General features: G+C 47.4%; 1 protein-coding gene across 2 annotated transcripts in view; it reads right to left on the reverse strand.

Annotated features, from left to right (window-relative positions):
* The window catches only part of LOC138468364 (phosphofurin acidic cluster sorting protein 2-like), a 1,643,699-nt gene that overhangs the window by 716,555 nt on the left and 907,438 nt on the right, over nucleotides 1–19,706 (reverse strand). For both annotated transcript variants that reach the window (XM_069608896.1, XM_069608897.1), the window contains exon 9: nucleotides 16,743–16,894. In XM_069608896.1, the coding sequence (XP_069464997.1) occupies nucleotides 16,743–16,894 (152 nt within the window). The remainder of the gene's footprint in view (nucleotides 1–16,742; nucleotides 16,895–19,706) is intronic.

Raw genomic sequence — 19,706 nt, forward strand, 5'->3', positions numbered from 1 at the left:
ATACTCTTTTCTAGGGATGTATACAAGATCGGGATATAGAAGAGGAGGCACGTTGATCCGAGTCGGTGTACCAGCTTGCTGGTGCAGTCGTTACAGTAAAGAAGAAGAAGAAGGTTTCACAGAAAACCAAGAAAGCTACAGTAATTTACAAACAATTTCACTTTCAAACAGTGTTTTGTGCTGGTGCCTTCATAACATGCTTTTAAAAAAATCTAAAGTGCCATACATTGTATACTGGATTTACATTGAACATGTTTTTCCAACCTGTCTTCTAGTTACCCGATGGTGTACGAACTATGCAGACACAGACAGTTACAGAAATCAGAGATGCTGCTTGCCAAACTGATTTGACCATGGAGCAACTAATATTTGAGGCACAGCGTGTTCAAATCAATAAGCAGACTCGAGATGCTTTTCCCAATGGCCAGAAAATGAATTGAATGTGACTGGTGAAGCTAGCAAAGTGTTGTTGGACCATTGCTATAATGCGAGAGCTCCACCAGATGAAGATGAAACTGAATGTAATGAAGATGCTTTAGAATTAGACGCAGACCACTTGACACAATCGACACCTGCCAAAAAAAGGCCACCCAAAAAACAATCAACATTGATGTTTTCTCCGATTCGTGTTCATGTAACAGAAGCTGAAATAACAGAGACTGAAGCATCAACACAATTGACCGAGGAACTAGCCAAAGATCTTGACTACAGTTTATCCAATTGGACTGATATGTCAACCACAGTTGAGTCAGAAACAGCATTCATGCAGGATGACAGTCTAATAAAGGAGCACAAATACATTCTATTCGACAGCTGCTTGATGGAGATTATAATGATGCTGAAATGTGTGCATCCAGTGAGAGGGGAAGTATGTGGGAAGCCATTGGTGAATGTGACTCGGGTATCACAAGGCAGTAACCTCAAAATACAAGCCACCTGTGAAATGCTCCATGGAAAATTTTCATGGTCCGCTCAACCGATGCTGGGGAAACTGCCAGCTGGAAATCTACTGTGTGAAGCTGCTTTACTTTTCATTGGCTCTAGTTTCAGTAAGTTATCCAGTTTCTGTCAATTTGTGGGACTCCAGTTCCTTTCTAAAATGCAGTACTACAAATATCAACGTCAATATCTATTCCCTGCTTTTAGTGAAGCTTGGAAAATTGAACAAATGTCTATTAAAAGTACATTCTACGAAAAACGGTTCAGGCTAGCTGGCGCTGGACAGTGGGACAGCCCCGGATTTTCAGAAAAGTACTGCACATACCACTTTCAGGACATGGAAACTAAAAAAAATTGTGAGTTTGGTGGTCGTGCAGGTGTCCGAATGTAGATCCTCAGTGGCCATGGAGAAACTTGGTTTTATAAAATCCCTGGAAGATCTCCAATCGAGGGGAATGCAAATCGACCTCATAGCCACGGACAGCCACCTTTCAATAGCCAAGACAATGAGAGAGCAGTTTCCAAATATTCGCCATTAATTGATGTATGGCACGTTGCCAAATCAATCAATAAAAAAATCTCAGCTGTAGGCAAAAAAAAGGTTCTGAAAATATTTTACAGTGGTGCCAGTCTTTCAGCAACCATCTTTGGTGGAGCTCCAAACCTTGTGATGGGTCTGTGGAAATTCTACTAGAAAAATGGCGGTCACTAATGCACCACTGTTCCAATGTTCACTCTTGGACAGAAAACCAAAGTTTCCACCAATGTGCACATGGCCCGTTATCGCCGGAGCAGGAACGGAAGAATAAGTGGATGATTCTATCTTCACCTCCACACAAAGCTCTTGAGAAGATTGTGTTTGATAAAACTCTATCAAGAGATATGAAGGGACTCACTGAATTCTGTCACACAGTAGATTTTGAGGTGTTCCACAATATGTGCCTAAAGTACAGGCCCAAGAGATTGCATTTTGGCATAGACGGGATGCAATATAGGACATTACTAGCGCATAACGAGAATGTAGGGCGTGAACAATCGAGGATTGTGGGAAACTTTGGGAAGCTTTGCTACACAATGGCCTTTTCGAAAAAGAAGCAAAAAATGGGTGGTCAAGCCAATATACGAGGAAATGGAATTCCATTTTGTGAAAGATCTTATTATGACTGTCTTGGACATACATACTCACGGAATCGTGCGCGATTTTGTTCCGAGGACACATACATTGCCACAAAACGTTGCAAACGTGACCTGTCCACCTAAAGCAGAGCTCGTGGACCAGTTCACTTCCAGGTACAAATGATTACCATCTGTTTTTTTGATCAACAATGTTTACATAAAGTGTCCAAATAAAGCATCCAATTTGTCTTATGAAACATATCCTCTTTGTCAATTCTTTTTTGAACAAGTACCATTTTTACGAATGCCATACAATGTAACGCTGTGCTTTCACACTTCCCAGTTTCCTCGAGCTACTGTGGGACCTTCACTAATCGTGGGAGGGCCAGGTGGATAACAGCATGAAAGCAATGTTGGGGTTCTGCAGTTGCCTTACCAAACAGTTGCCCAAATAGCTGAATAACTACTTGTCCCACAAAAGGGAAGAGACCTAGGCTAGATAAGATACGCAGCACGCAATAACAAGTGATTGTCAGCAAGACAGAGCATCAAAGTGGGTTGTTGGTGAGAAATAGCTGCACACTGACCAATATATTCATGGGGGCATGTGTTGGGGATCGTTGCTAATGTAGGGAAGGAGTGGGTCGGTTGAGCCCCCGGCCCCCATACATTATACGTGAAAGTGACACCCTGCTCTTGCACTCGTGGGGGACACCTCCTTTGCCCTTCTGCAGCCATGGGGAAGAAGGCCCTGACATAAGCAGAGGTGGGGCTATTGCTAGACACACTTGGACTCCATTTTATGTACCCTCGACTACAACTTTGGACTAGGCCCTTTCTCATGGATGCGCTGAGACAAGATGTTGCGAACAAAGAATATATTAATTTAATTCTTCCTCTGAGATCACTGTCCTGTGTGTGTCAGGGCCACACCATGACTTGTAGTTGTTCATCCATCTCAACAAATGTTCTCCTGCACCTCTTATCCCCGCTGCTGAAAAATTACTGCTTGTTCAACCTTGTGCCCCTCCAAAGCTATTCTTTTCAAGTACCAGAAGTGTGACCCTTCCTTGCTGACCACCCCAGAGTGCCTCCCAATACAACAAGACCCCAGTCACAGTATATTCTGTCCTAAACTAACATGTGTCACTCCACCCCCTTTCTAGCTCTGATGTGCCAGACCTGTCAGCTATTAATCACAACCCCCGCTGGTTGCCTCAGGGGCAAGACCCCGACACCCTTCACCTCGCTAGTGACCCAAAGTGGTATAGTACAAACACACGTGTGCAATTTGTAGACCTCTAATATATAACTGCGGTCATGGGTTCAGGGGACCGCAGCCTGGCAGGAGGGGGTTGCAGCAGGGCTTGCTCGGACATTCTCGTACAAGCACATTTTGTCAGGGCTCGAGACTTGCTCCTTGCAAAAAATGTTTACGTGGATTGCCGTGTGAACAGGAGGTGGGCTGAGCTGACAGGTGGTGTGGCCGGCTGTGGGAGTCGCTGGGAGAGGGCAAAGTTCTCCAGCGGAATAAAGTAAATCTTAGAAATTTTGCATGCCATTGGTGGATGGCAGCAAACAATTCATATGTTTTTCAAAAATATTTCTAATGGCACTATGGTCTGAAGGGCTATTGGCTCCCATTCTGAGTTTAGGTCAGTGGCTTTGAATTTTTGCTTGCGAGCTGAGCAAACCCATGCATCGTACACAGTATAAGGTTCAATTGGTTTTCGAAAGATTCCGAAAGGAATGAATGAAGGGAGGGGTGCAATACCGGTTCACCATTCAGAAACAGGACAAAGGAAAATGTAATTTCATTTTATGAAACTTCGTTGATCTGAACGGAGTCTCTGCATTACGCCGAGAGAATGGAAATACTGAATATTATGTAAGTTTTACTTTCAACAAATTTGTAGACCAACGAGTCAACGTATCATTAGCCAACCATTATTGCTGGCTTACATTGTACTAGGTTGTTCTTTGTGGCATATTGCAATGACATGCAAATAAAACCTGTGTGTATACTTGTCTTTGTCCCGGGCACATGGGCAGTCCAGCATCGAGATGCATGTAGTCCACCACAGGGTTCCCCCAGGTTCCACAAAACGCCAAATTCCACACTAATATTTAGTGAAAATGCCGTCTATGTGTTCTTCGAATTGTAGCGTCAACTTCTGCATCCCATTTCAAGCTGAACATACTCCATAGCTCTAACCTCTGAAGCAAATTGTAGACACACTTTCCAGGTTGTTTTCTCTGTGTTCCCATTGTTTCACGTCTGTGTTCATCATTAGTTTTAACACAGGCCGAATTAATGGGTAAAATGATACATTTTAATACAGATCGGCTACTTAGACACATTTCTGTTATGTTTTTCAAACAGCTACATCCTGCCTGTCTGTGATTGTCATCGATTCCAGATACCAACTGACAGGTTTTTTAACCGGCAGCTGCAGATACACTATGGCTGGATCACAATGACACTTTTTTGGGACGATCGCCACGGGCCGAAATGCCCTTACGTGGTACCAGCGATAAGGAGCAACCAGGCATCGTTTACGGTGGCCTGGCGCCAGGTTTATGCCCAAGCCTTGCGATTCATGGTGTGTCCAATTCGCTTCTTATACCCAAAAGGAACACCGCTTGACTCACGATAAACATTTGTGGATCGAGAACAAAGAAAATAAATATGGCAATCGCCGGATGTTCTCGGAGCGTTTATTGTGAAATAAAAGTACTTTACAAATTGTACAGTTTTGCTATTTCCTTTAAAAGTATAGTTTTATATTCAGAATTGGGACGCGCTGTGGTGTGAGATTATGTGTGTTGATATTGTGGGTTCTCCGTCAACTAACGTTAACACGTAGGTGATGACGGCACGTTTGGCTACGCTGCCCAGTAACGTCATGGAGATAGGCAGAGAATATCACTAGGTTTGGTGATGTCAGCCTCAGGGGTGGGGATATGATTTAGTGCTGCCAGGGCAGTCCACCTTGGGTGATGCAGCAATGGATAAGATTACCAAAAGATGGCCGTGCCCTGCTGCCTGATTTCGCATGTGTAAAAAAGAGGAAAACTACGGTAAGGTGCATAGGAAAGGTTTGTACGATCGATCAAAGTATGCTTAAAAACACATGCCCGAACCCTCGGGACAATAATATTTTTGAGCGCACTATTCCTTTAAGTTGCAAAACATTCAAGAAGACCACCTGAAAAGAACATTCACAGAAATTCACAAGTGATAGCCAAATCGGGCAGCAGTAGAGTGTCTGTTTTAGCAGTGGGAGGGTGCCAAATATAGAAGGTTCTGCTCAGAAGGACTCGGTCTGGAAATCATTTTCCGTGGACTGGAACAGTTTGTTTACGCGTCCGACATTTTCATTCGAAGTGCGATTCTGTGAAATGTTTAAACACTGTTTTAGTTAGGGAACCTTACGGGATTCATATTGGGAATTTGGTGCTTTTGCTGCACCCTAGCTTAGGGGCACCACAGATCAGACTAATCATCTGAAAGGTCAGTACTTCATTCATGCAAAAATGCAAAACCATAAGGGAACCACACCACATACTATATATTTCGATTTGAACCTCACTTGGTCTAACTTATTTGGAAAAAATTGGCAAACGACGGCCAGACCTCTTTATTAGTCATTTCAAAACGGGCATCCAGATGCAATATGCCCAAGCCCACCTACAGCACCAACTCAAAGCATTCCTGTTGCTGCATACCCAATAATTCCTGTTGCAGCATGCACAATAATCCCTGATGCAGCATGCCCAATAATTCCTGGTGCATCATGCCCAATAATTACTGATGCTGCATGCCCAATAATTCCTGATGCCGCATGCCCAATAATTCCTGTTGCAACATGCCCAATAATTCCTGATGATGCATGCCAAATAATTCCTGTTGCAGCATGCAGAATAATCCCTGATGCAGCATGCCCAATAATTCCTGTTGCAGCATGCCCAATAATTCCTGGTGCAGCATGCCCAATAATTCCTGATGCCGCATGCTCAATAATTCCTGTTGCAGCATACCCAATAATTACTGATGCCGCATGCCCAATAATTACTGATGCCGCATGCCCAATAATTCCTGTTGCAGCATGCCCAATAATTCCTGATGCTGCATGCCCAATAATTCCTGATGCTGCATGCCCGATAATTCCTAATGCTGCATACCCAATAATTCCTGTTGCAGCATGGCCAATAATTCCTGATGCTGCATGCCCAATAATTCCTGATGCTACATGCCCAATAATTCCTGGTACAGCATGCCCAATAATATATGTTGCAGCATGCCCAATAATTCCTGATGCTGCATGTAATACTTCCTGTTGCAGCATGCCCAATAATTCCTGATGCTGCATGCCCAATAATTCCTGTTGCAGCATGCCCAATAATTCCTGTTGCAGCATGCCCAATAATTCCTGATGCAGCATGACCAATAATTCCTGATGCAGCATGACCAATAATTCCAGTTGCTGCATCCCAAATAATTCCAGTTGCAGCATGCCCAATAATTCCTGGTGCTGCATGCCCAATAATTCCTGTTGCAGCATGCCCAATAATTCTTAATGCTGCATGCCCAATATGTGCTACTACACACCCAACTTCCTGAAGCTGCTCACCCCAGAATTCCGTATGCTGTAAACCCAATATTTCCTGTTGCTTTACAGCCAATAATTCCTGCTGCTGCAACAATAATTTGCACCCCTCACTCGTCCTGTGGCGCACCTACATGCGTTCCTGCCGCAGCACACCCAGGTTTTACTATAGTGCATGCCCAAGCATTCTTGTTGCACCACATCCAGGCAGCATTCCTGATGCAGTACACAAAAGCATGCCTGTGATGGCTAATGATTCATGCACCCGTAAGAACCACCCTCGAGCTACAGATTGCTACCAATCAATGCACCACAGGGGTGCAAGCAGACCTGCTGCAGTACCTGGGGGGCTATGTGGCCCATGAATAGGAGCCCGTAGGGGTGGCCAGTAGTAGGGATATCAGAAAAAGGAGCCACTGTGTGGATGAGGGGGCGGGGCTTGAGGTAGAGTGAAAGAGTGAACAGAAAGGAATGATGCTGGTGGAGTGATGCATTTGAACAAGTGGGTGGCAAATACTTTACAAGGTGGGAGAGGGAAGGTACGAAGATGGTGGAGGTGAAGATGGTCAACACCTGGGGCAGGCAGTGAGGGACACGTGTAATTAGTGATGGGCCTTGAAGAGCCCTCCAGGCGCTCTATCAAAGTCACAACTATAAACATTCAGCGACTACAAACATTCAATATGGCGCTTTAATTCCCCATAGCACCCTATAAATGTGCACAAGGGCTCACTTTGATGTCTGTGTGCTGTGCATGGGCCTGCAGAGATCTCTAGCGTTCTACGTATGTGCACATAGTATGCAGTTCGATGCGCGTTCACATGGTTATTGGTCAAGCTGTCACTGAATGAAGGTCACCATTCCCAATTAAAGGAGACTGTGCCTGGACTGTTAGGAAAAGAAGATTCTTGCCCATACAGATGAATGTCCCCAAGGGCATCGTGGCATGCTTGGGTCAATAGTTCAGAGTATAACATCCCACGCTGGTCGCAGGACGATGGGGACATCAACTTCTGGACGAGCAGTGCCTCAACGTTAACTCTTCAACCGTTTCTTTATTATTTTTACATTTGTATTGTGCGCTAAACCCATCAAGGTGCAGCTTAATAGCGAAGCAAAAGTATCAGGCATTCAGTGCAAGTTACAAAGGCAAACTTAGGCTAGATGTAGGAAGCAGTCACAATGCTCTATGTGAAGAGCCAGGTTTTCAATAGTTTGCGAAAGACCCAGTAAGATTGCTACGCTCTCAAGGATGGTGCTAGCAAGTTCCATAGTTTAGCTGCAATGACTGGGAAGCTCGGTCTGCCGGCTCGTGAGAGTTTGAATTTAGGCAGGACGAGTCAGTTGGCATAGGTAGTTCTGGTCGGTCTTGTGGACAAGGCTCTTGTGAATTTCTGGACAAGATAAGGGTGGAGGGCTGTCTTGGAGGGGAACCTATGGGTGATTGACAACCTTTGGAAGAAAATGCTTTCTTGTATTGGGAGCCAACGGGCCTCTCTTCTGGTGGTGGTAATGAGATCTCGTTCATGGATGTTGAGTGCCGAACGGAGGGCGTTTTTTGGGATCATTTGCAGCTCTATGGATGTTACCTTTGGAGGTGCCAGCAAATGGTATGTTGCAGTAATCAAGTCTTGCACCTATGACAGACTGGGCAATAGTGAGGCCGATGATCATCTGACAGGAATGGCCTGCAGGCATTGATGACTTTGATAGTACAGGCTTCCGAGGATAAGATAGCGCTGACTTGGCATGTGAGGGAGAGGGAGTTGTCAAGGTGGACACCCCGGGTTTTTACAGACAGGGAGACAGGGATGGTAATGCCGTTTATAGTGAAGGAGGAGTAGAGCTCACTGAGGCTCTTGATCACAGTGGGCATGCCAACGATGAGTAACTCAGTTTTGTCATTGCTAAGACAGAGGAAGTCCTTGGCCATCCAAGATTGAATGGTTTGATATGTGGAGATAAGCATCTCAGAGTCTTGGTTGTAGTTGCCAGAGAGGGGGGATTAGAATCTGGGCATCGTCAGCATAATTTGTGTAAGAAATACCCATAGTACAGAGTCAAGGAGGTCAAACAGTGGTTTGGTGAAAATGTTGTAAAGTATGGGAGAAATGCAGGAGCTTTAGGGGACGCCACTGGTGATTGGGACGGGGGTAGCACTGGCATTGTCAGCAAATACTCTGATTGTTCTGTCTTTCAGAAATGAGGCGGCCCAGCTGGATCCCTTTGGTGAGAAGTTTGCAGCGGAAGTCAGGTGATGACAAAGTGTTTTGTGGTCCAAAGTCAAATCCTGCCAAGAGGTCCAGTAGTAACAGGAGGGCAGAGTTCCCTGAGTCTTTGATGTCATCTAACCATTTTTATAAGTCAAGTAGGCCGGATTCTGTCCCGTGACTCAGGCGGAACCCTGATTGACGGATTCCTAGTATGCAGTTTGAGTCTAGGTAGTGCTGAATTTGGATGTATGCTGCTCTATCCAGTATTTTCAGAAGGGGACAGTAGCGATTGGTCGGTAGTTCGTAGGGGTGCAGAGATGGGTTCTTTAGGAGAGGAAGTACCCAGGCTTCCTTAAAGCCCGTGGGGACTAGTCAGGATGCAAAGGGTGAGTTCATAAAGGTGGTGATGAAGGGGACTAAGACTTCTGCACAATCCTTAACGAGGGTCGCTGGTCAGGCGTCATCTTTGCATCTATAGGGCCTTAGGCCTTTAAGTATGAAGGTGACTTCAGTCTCTGAGATATCTTTAAATCTAAAGGAAGGGCTGTCATGTGAAACTGTAGGGGTGAGGGGCCGGGTGATGTGGCTAGCAGAGGCTTGTTTAAGTACGATTTCTTTGTGCGGCTGGCCAATTTTGTCCAAGAGGGCATTTTGGACCATAGTAGACCAGGTTTCGTCTTTGGAGAAGTTGAGAGGGGGGCCAGTAGGTGCTTCAAGTTCTATGAGAAGTGTAAGGAAGGCATGGTATCAACAGTAAGACAGGCACAAGTGAACACAGTTCAAGGGTGTTTATTGAACTTTAACAAGGGTGGGATAAACGCCTGATCTAAACCTAAATCTACAGATGGGAGCAAGCTACAACCATCAAATAATAATAATGCAGTCCTAGTGGAGTCAAAATAAAAGGGCCTATACTAGAAAAAACCTATCGCCAATCCTTACTGCTATACATACATAGTGAGGGGTAGTGTTCATGAAAAAGAAAGAAGTGTTCACAAAATGATATGTCAGGATGCTCAGGCCGTTGGCCTCCCTTTCCCACATTTTCAGCACGGGACAAGGCGGTTCACTCGAGCAAAGCACACACTCTGGCTTCTTTGGCACGAGGACACAGTTCCATTACCAGCAGCAGGGCCTCCTGTGATGCAAGTCTCTTTGCTTTTCAACAGTCTCTTGACTCAGAGGGCCTGATGTACAAGAACGAAATAAACACAAAGCTCCTTTCCTCTATCCAGCGTTTAATTTGGGTGTCTCACCCTGGGATCCCCATTAGCCGGGCTCAGACCCCTTTTTTTATATCACCGTCAGTATTGTGGATCCCCCTCTTCTGGGCTCAGACCCCCCTTTTATAATGTTCAGAGATTATTCTTTCTCTGGTGACTCACATTTCACCCCGTATCCACCTCAGCCCAGCTAAGATCCCTTTCTCCGTCACAATTAATCTCCCTGAGCCGGGTTTGGACCAATTGTAGCACGCATTCAACTATCAAAGACTTTCCAATGTGCACAGGGTTTAGCTTGACCCGTTTGCAGGACCACTTTGATCTCAAATGTCCCCTTGTGATAGTTGCCAATTAGCTGGATACCTGAAAGAGACCTTCGAGCGAGCACCCACGTGGCGCCGGACCACTCTGTCTAAGGTATCTTATTTGTCCTCCCAAAGTTCAATCACTCTTCTGGTTTTCAATTATATTAGTGTTGTTTGTCACATACGTTCCACACATTTTTCTCTTTAGATTTCTTCATAAAATGTTGCTGCTTGCAACCTTGGTCCTAACACAGGCCGGTTTGGTATCAGTCTCTCTGACTCACCGGCTATAATGTCTTTACTGGCGCTGCTTTGCTGTAGGAGTCAAGGACCGTACCACGGTGGCAGTCACACCTCCCCGCCTTGGTTATCGACGCAGGAGTGCCCCGGGTCCCTCTGACACACAATGCAGTTTTGTTCATCTTTAGTTCCCGGTCTTAGGTTTCTCACTTTACATGGTTCGCAAAAGTAACAGTCTGAAAAGGTCATGGGTACTTCCCTTCTTGCAATCCTCTCTGGTCTCACAGTCTTTCTCCTCGTATTAAACTGCCATCTTGGAAAAGCTTTTTCCTCATGTGCTTTGCCTTGCTCAGAGTGTGCTTTCGTGCTCAGTCTTTTATCCGTGTGGGGAAGTGTGATGGAAGTCAGGTGTGTTTAATGATCAGTAATTGCTTGACCTTGTATTGGGACATTGTCAGGCATACGGCTCTGGTGTTTGTCTGTGAGAAAGTGTTTGTGTCGGGAAAGGGGTTGGGGGGGGGCGAGTTCCTAGGTTCACCTTCCGGTGCCCCACTTCCACTCCCTGAAGACCCCTCATCCAGGTAATCCTCCCGCACTGGTCCACCCCAGGAACTGGATCCAAAGCGATGGATGTGTCCTAGCCACCTGGACGACAGACCCCGGGGACTAGCGGGTGAGACACTGTCAGGTTTCTCACAGAATTGTAAAGATCTCTTTAGTGTTAGATTTTGCATTGGCAATTCTTAAGTTGTATATGGCCAATTCAGCTTGTAGGATGGCTGTCTTGTAGGTCTTTGCAGCGCTGGAGAAAATGGATTTGAGTAGAGTCGAGGGGGACTTTTTCCAGTTGGCCTCATCCTCGTGTTTCTTTGCACAAAGTGCCATGAGGTCAGGGGAGTATTAAGATGTGTAGAGGGTTTGGCTTTGCAAGGTGCAAGAAGTGCAATGGAGTCGACTGCTTTCAGCAATGTGTAGAGTAGAGGTCAGTGAGCTAGTCTAGGTCAGGGTGGGTCAAGTGTGCCTGTTGTAGCTTATCGAGCAGGGTTAGGATGCAGCCTTTGGTACGTTTTCATGAGTTATGTGCGATAGTAGGAAGCAAGGGTGTAGGGCTGCGGGCAGGTGCGCTTTCCAGTGGTATGTGGTGGTCGGTCCATGGACAGGCAAGGTTGCAAGTGACTGAGATTTGGCAATTTAAAGTGGATATCCAATCTAGGGTGCAACCTATTTGGTGGATGGGAGCTTCAATGTACTGTTTAAAGCCAAGGGCTTTAAGAACACTTGCTACTGAGGTAGCGTTTAGGTTGTTAGGGTCATTGAGGCCTAGATTAAGGGTGCCGGCCGTGGCTTGGAGCCAAGGTGCACGGCATGGATCCTTAGAAGCTCTTGACACGAGCTTGCCACCGACTGTCTAAACACTGGCATTTCTACCGACAGAACTCCAGTAACCGGCATGGTCCAAGGAGAAGGCATGAGGCATGTCTGGCCATCCGGAGACCTCACAGCACAGCATAGGTGGCGTGGCTAAGAGGGTAATGTCCCGGGCCCGGTGCCTCCCCCTGTGAGCAAGGCCACATCAAGCACACAAGATGCACGATCTCCTGGAGCCCTGGTGGGAGAAATGACAGCAGTTTAGCCCAGGAAGCAGTCTACAAGCAGCGTTCACGTCAAAGCCCCTGCATTGCCTTCCCAGCTACAACACAGCCCATAAGCTGCATGAAAACAGCAACAGCAGGCCCGCAGCCCCGGGAGCAGCGCGGGGGAGAGACTGCATCCCAGAGCTAGAAGTGTACACAATACCGAAGCTGCAGCATCGCTCTCTAACCAAGCCAGGCTGTAGCGGGCTCCCCGGGGCCACAGATGTAAGGGCCACTAGAAAAACACTGCAGCGATGCCCTGGGGAAATGGACAGAAGGGAAATTAGACACCAACGCATACTGCGCGACTCCACATAGGAGATCCCACGCCGCGTCCACTACGCGGCTACTCCCTCCGACTATGCAGCACACAGAGGCGCCCAACAAAAGCCAGGGAACCCAATCACCTTGAGGGGCATGTCCTGAAGCCTATTGCAAACTCAGCAAAGTAGCCCAAGCACCACCTCGGGGTCCTGCCCCGACAGCTGCACAGCGCTGGCTGAGGAAGGAGCGATGAAAGCACGGGTGGGGTCCTTCTCCCAGGGGCCCGGGGTAGCGGAACCACGCTCGCAAGCGCAAACCTACATAACTGGTAGGGGCGATTCAGGCAGGCCCAAGGCAGCCCACCCTCAAGTGCTTGCAGTATCTAAGTGAACCTGTTACTGCCTGCGCCCCACAACAGAGCCAGCCACGGTACCACACAGCAAATCCCCTGGAAGAACTATGGCTGATATCTCCACATTGTTGGGACAGCATGCTCCCAACAAATCGAAAAGGGGTGAGTGCACAGAGGCGCTACTAACGGAGGGAGGCACGAGTTTGGGCGGCTCCATGGCCGGGCAGGCAGTAACAAAATCGGCCCTCCAGGAGCTACTGACAGCAATGACCATGGAATATCAGAAGGGCACAGAGGAAATGATGAAGAAAATCTCCACTCTGGATAAACGCTTTGAGGAAATAGAGAATAGAAATGTGGAATGTGAAAACAGCCTCTGCGAACAGGTATTTGAGATTGGAGAGGGGCAAGTAGATCGCAGCACTGGAAGCACGATGTGAGGCCCTAGAAACCAAACAAGAAGATGCAGAGAACCGCTCCAGATGGAACAATATCAGTCTTCGGGGCATTCCTAGTTCGGTTTCGGACTCAAATTAGCATAGTACACGAGCGACCTCTCGTGCTTTATTCTAACACTGGCAGACAGCGTCCCGATGGAGCTAGACAGGGTTCATCGCACGAGAGCCAGGCAAGCCCTCTCTACTCCCCCGGATGTTCTTGCAAGAGTGCACTTTTACAAGGTGAAAGAAGAAATAATGTAGGAGACAAGGAATTCAAAGCATATTCAGTTCAGGGATGCAACAGTTCTGCTTTATCAGGACCTGGCAAACAGTACTCTACTGAAAAGGAAAGCCTTGAAGCACCTCACGGAATGGCTGCGGGAGCGGAATGTCCCATACCGTTGGGGCTTCCCCATATCACTGAACTTTACTTGGGAAGGCAAGCAATGGTAAGTGCACAATCCCACGGAAGCGGAAAAATTCCTTAACTCCGAGGAGGAGAGCGACAATGGAGGGAAAGGCAAATTGCACCCTGCGGCCTCCAGAGGTGGTGCCGCGACTGGCTGGTCTCGGGCACAGCGCAGGTGTAGGATCCGAGGCCCACCGCAGAAACCTAAGAAGCCAGAAAAGGGCTGATCCTGACCTGCAACCTGCTGAAAAGACAAGGACGGACTGTTCCCCCTCTGTTGCTACGTAGGTCCTCTCACTTACAAATGGAGCCCACCCTGTTCGGGGGTCTGAACGAAGCAACAGATTGTCGGAGTGGGCCTTCCAAACGAATCAAGATAAGTTTTGAGTTCCAATTTTTCACAACATCTGTGCGAAGTTGTTCCGAAAGAGCTGGTTAGCCCTCTACACGATGAGCAAAGTTTAATTATCTTTACTTCAATGCCAAAGGTTAAGCCAGGAGCCTAGTGGCTTCCAACAAGGTCGGTGGCGAGCCAATGCCGGATACCCCGTTGGTTGAGGGCTGGACTCAACACCACAAGCTATCGGGGGAGGGGTGGGTAATAAAGGGGCTTATTAGGGGGAATTGGGGAAAAATAGGTTTAGAGCATAAAGACGAACTAACACTACAGTACAACATGCACATTGAGGAAAATGCAGACTGACACTCGACACACACGGAGGTTACGCACTGGGCACGCAGCGGGGGAGGGCCAGTATTGGAGCAGAACTCACAAGGGGCCCCATGACAGCTGACACAAGCAGGGAACTGTGGTTCCTATCATGGAACGTGCAGGGCCTCAATTTTCCGGGGAAAAACAAGTCGGTGGAGCAGAGACTAGCACAAATCTCTCCAGATGTGGTCTACCTGCAGCTGACCCATCTTCTAGAGACGGACGAGAAGCTAGTACGCTTCAACAGATTCAAAAAGCAGTACTTCGCAAAGTCAGGCGAGAAAAAGAGAGGAGTCGCCCTCCTACTGAGTGAACATGTCCCCCTAACGCATGTAACAGTACAACGGGATCCCATAGGTAGATTTCTAATGGTCAAGGGACACCTACTCGAGCAACCCATGACCTTTCTCGCCAACTACTGCCCGAACAGTGCACAACCTAATCCCAACCATTATGGCATTTGCAGATAGGAGGCGACTTCAACACAGTCCCAGACCCGCAAGCTGACAAAACTCTCCCCCCAACTAAGGCAGACTTCTCCAAGGCCCTGGGGATAGCAGAATTACTGAGAGAGTATGGTGGATGTTTGGAGGCTGCATAACATGGGCGCCCGGGACTTCACCCACTACTTCACCCACTACTCACACGTGCACAAGGGGTTCTCAAAAGATAGCAAAACAGGGGGGTCTGGGAAACTCTCTACCAGCACAAACACATCCCAATGGAGAATTGCCTAGCATTTCGGTGCTGGAATGCCCCTGGGCAGGACAAAGACTGATATGCAGGGAAATTTCTTCTCTGTGAAAGGGACAGTGAGCTAAAGACTTGGTAGAGTCTCTCCCAGGGGCCATCCACCCAAGAACAGGTCATTGGGCTGTGTCCGTGCTGGTAGAGAGACTCCCAGACCCCACTTTGTTTTGCATAAATTTACTTTGGGTCTCACCCTAAATTACCAGGGCGATCCAGACGTGGACCCCTTGCTCACTGTTCTTAGAGAGGCACAGCTTCACCTCACTGATGATGCCCAACAAGGCTGAAACACGTGTATGGGATTGCTGTTGGTACTCTTGTTCAGAGGAGAATTGCCTAGAATTTCAGTGCTGGACTGCCCCTGGGCAGGACAAAGACTGATATGCAGGGAAATTTCTTCTCTGTGAAAGGGACAGTGAGGTAAAGACTTGGTAGAGTCTCTCCCAGGGGCCATCCACCCAAGAACAGGTAATTGGGCTGTGTTCGTGCTGGTAGAGACTCCCAGACCCCCCTTTGTTCTCTAGGATAGACCTTCTGTTAATGCTCAGCGGCCTCTTCCCCTGCATAGAAGCGGTGCAAATCTTACCGAGGGTTCTCTCACACCACGCCCCAGTGGAGGCGGTCATGCACACTCACGGCTTCCCATCGATCCCCCAGAGGTACTGGAAACTTCAGGATTCTATCTTGTTAGACTCCTCAATCAGAACGGAGGTGACTGATACTCTCACACATTTATTCAGGGAGAATTAACAGGTGAATATCCCCCTTCTACGGTGTGGGACGCTATGAAGCCTGTGGTATGAGGAATTCTGATTAGTGCCACAGCTGCAGTAAAATGGACTGCACACCCCCAACAAACCAAACTAACACAGCGGGTGGAGGAATTAGAAAAGAACCTTAAAAAACACCATTCAGTCAAGGGGGGCAGAGACCTCAAAAAAGCTCAAATTATGCTTGATATGCATCTGGCAGAGAAATCGGCAAAGGCATTAGCATATACCAAACAATTTTATTATGTTAATGGAAACAAAGAAAACCGACTCTTAGCCCACAAACTGAAGAACGTACATATGAGGAATAATATCCCAAAACTTAAGGGGACGGATGGGGGGCTCAGATATGGGGAGGAACACCACAGAGAAATAATATCAGGCCACCCCACAGACCCGGAGTCCCAAACACACTTCCTGATGTCGATTCAAACTCACCCCAGCCCTCCCACTCAGCTGGAGACGTTGTAAATCCCAATTGCGACAGAGGAAACACTGGAGGCTATATAATAACTGAAGAACGCTGCACCGGGCCCTGACAGATTCACGGTGCGGTTTTATAAAGCATTTTCACATATCGTAGCCCCACAGCTTTGCTCTTTTTTTTATCACCCCTGGATGGTGGATAAGGATATTAGGTATCAGGGTCCCAGTTGTGCTTCTATTTTCAGCAAGTGAGTAGTTAAGGCCTTTAGGTGACCAGAAGCCAATCGCCTGAAGAGCCTGGTGTCTCAGCAGGTGTGGGCATGCTTGGTGCATCCTTACCTGAGTGTGGGTTTGGGGGTGCTGAGGACGCTCTCGTTGTCTTCCATTTCCGGCCCGCTGGCGCTGTTGTTATACTCATCCAGGCTGTCATAAAGCAGGCCCAGGTCCTCCTCAACCTCTTGAATTCCATCCACAGGGTCAGAGTCCAGGACCTGCACAGAAAAGAAGACAGAGCTGGTTGGGACAGCTGGGGAAGTGGGGGGTGGAACCGGAAGTAGTGGAGCAGGAGAGTGACAGAAGTACCAACACTGTGGTGGAAGTAGCGAGTCAGTGCTAAAGTGTTGAGTCCATGCTAGCCTGTCTTTGCTGGAAGTAGACAGACAGGATTGCAAGTGACAATACATTGCTAAACGAAACAACATTATACAGATGTGGAAACAGAGGGGCAGTGGAAAGAAGATGACTGACAGTCAGTAACGTGGGGATCACAATATAGAAATGTCTCCATATACCCCTCTTGACCCAGGAGACGCTGCCATGGGAGATGATGTGTGACATTAGCGCCCATGAATGAAGCATCTCTCCTGAATGGGAGATACAAACCTGGTAGAGTAGTGATTGGAGCCAAACGCGGTTTCATTCTTTCCGCGTCACATGACAGCAGATGACAACTGCTGACAGCAAGGAGGTGGTTTAGGACCTCCTGCATACATCATCCGTCATCGCTCCTCTGTCAGAGAGTGCAGTTGCGGGAAGAGACCTCTCCACTGGACAGGGGGCGAGGGATTTTCTACCGGCCCCAGATGGCCCATGTGCTTCCTGAGACAGGAGAAGTACTTCTGTGCAATGCATGGCCCCTTTGTGATCAAATGGAAAATACTCAGTGGCTGGATCCAATAGCTCTGTGTCATCCTCTTAACTTCACAACAGAAGACAATACTGCGCTTTAAGCTAGGAATCTGTGGTGGAGAAGGCACTGATTTTCTATACTCTGGCCTGGGGACAGATGTATACAATGCCAACCTATATTGTGACAGGGATAACTCTGGGAGCTGCAGCCAAACCAGTTCACGGTAGCAGTGGCGAATGGTCTGGCTAAGTCTCAAGAGGTGGTGAGCTTGCAAAGGGTCGACAATGAGTACACACAATGGTAATCACAAATTACACTTAGACAGTATGTACAAAAATGCAGTTGTTTATTTATGGGCAAATCTCACTTTGAAAAATTACTACTAACAGGTAGAAGTATCACACAACACTAATAATAGATTACATATATACAGTCACTAGAGTAGGGCATAAGACAGATCAAACCCCTGTAAAGGAAAGTAGATTTGTTTATGCACTACAGGTCCACAGAGAATTAGCCCTAGCTTCAAAAGTCGTTCGTTAAATTGTCTGGGGCCTTATGCCCAAAAGTTCAGGAAAAGTTTAGACACAGTTTGTAACGCTGAAAAAAATGAAGGTAGGGTCTCTAGGGTCGAGTGAACAATTCCAAGGTTTAGAGGACAAGTTATTCTAACTAACAAAAGAGTCCCCAACTTTGGGAAGGCTTGCGCGAGCAGGCAATGCAAAGCCAAAGTATTGTAAAAGCATTAGAAAAGTTAGCAAAACGTTTAAAGGGAATTTAGGAGCATGTAAGAACCACTGCAACTCACCCCCATACTCAATTCTTCCCAGGACTTGGCAGGTCAATGGAAGAAGGTCTGAGGTCGCTTTCCCTGCCGTCAGCTTTAGCCCTTGATTCGCAAGGGTTGCAGGTTCGAGCAGATCTCCGGTTGGTGTCTTTAGCTGATGCAAGGACTCGGTGGCAGAATGCAGATAAATAAGATGCAGGACCCCTCTCACGACTGGACCCGACTCAGGTAAGCTGTTTCGGGCGGTGGCCACCGCAGCACAGCAACGCAAAGGGACTCACTTGTCGCTGTCAGACTTTCCTCCCATCTCGGGTACCCTGGATGCTAGGACTCCAGAATGTTGCTGAGGCAAGTCATGTAAGACAAGCCGAAGTTCCCCTAAGTTCCAGGCCTCGACGCAGAACGGCAACGTTAGAAGCACGGTAGCCCAACCTCAGAGCTGGTCAGCCACAGGGCAGTCCCGGGGCACTTCCGAAGGCTCTTCTTCGCAGGGTACAGAGCAGACGTCATGAATGGATATTCTCTCCACTCCACAGGTCGCAGGTCCCTTGCAGGACTGCTGAAGAGCAATAGCAAAACAAGGCTCTTCCAGGACAGCAGCAGACGTTGGTCACTAGGCCTCCTTCAGACAGGTCTCTGGTCTCCTCACAGGTCTCACAGCTGGACAGGAGTCTTAGCTCCTTCAGGTTACTCCAGGATCTAGAGTGGGTGCAGGGGTCCTCTTCCTATCCCAAAAGCCAGGTAAGAACTGAAACTCCCACTAGCCAATAGCAGAACTAGCTCCACACACACCCCAGCAGTGGTCCAATCAGTCCCAGCCCACATCCTGCCAGCAAACACACATAGCCCTCCAGTAGCCCACCAAAAGCCTCTGCTTTCCCAGGCACTGTAAATCCATATAAGGATTTTCCTGGCATCAAAGGCCAGGAAGAAGGCTAAAAAACAAGATGGCCAAAGGACAAGTGAAAAACCTTGTGGCATGACCATGTTTGGCCACTAGCCACAGTTAGTAGCCAAATGCCATAAACGCGGTAAGTCTAAAACAAAAAGCACCAAAAAATTGTAAAAAGTCACTGCTGCCACCAGCTTGTCCATTTAGCACACCTAGAGTAACCAAAAATCCTCTGGGTGTTAGTCTAGGGCAAACACAAACGTGTACCCCATTGTACTGCATTGGAAGCTTAAGGCTTTACTGCACTGTAAAAAGTATAGGTCAGAATAAAAAATAAAAGCAAAAAGTTTGGGGTTCCATTAAAATGGAAGGAAAGGTGCAGTAAAGAGAAATCTTTCCTAACACAAGTCCATGCCGAAATAGTGGCACAGCGGTACCAGAAGTAATGGGAAAGTGGCATACAGTTGTGTGCCAATTAGAACATTGAGAGGGACA

The sequence above is a fragment of the Ambystoma mexicanum genome, chromosome 4q (assembly GCF_040938575.1).
Source record: "Ambystoma mexicanum isolate Mex_15411 chromosome 4q, UKY_AmexF1_1, whole genome shotgun sequence".
Lineage (NCBI taxonomy): Eukaryota > Metazoa > Chordata > Amphibia > Caudata > Ambystomatidae > Ambystoma > Ambystoma mexicanum.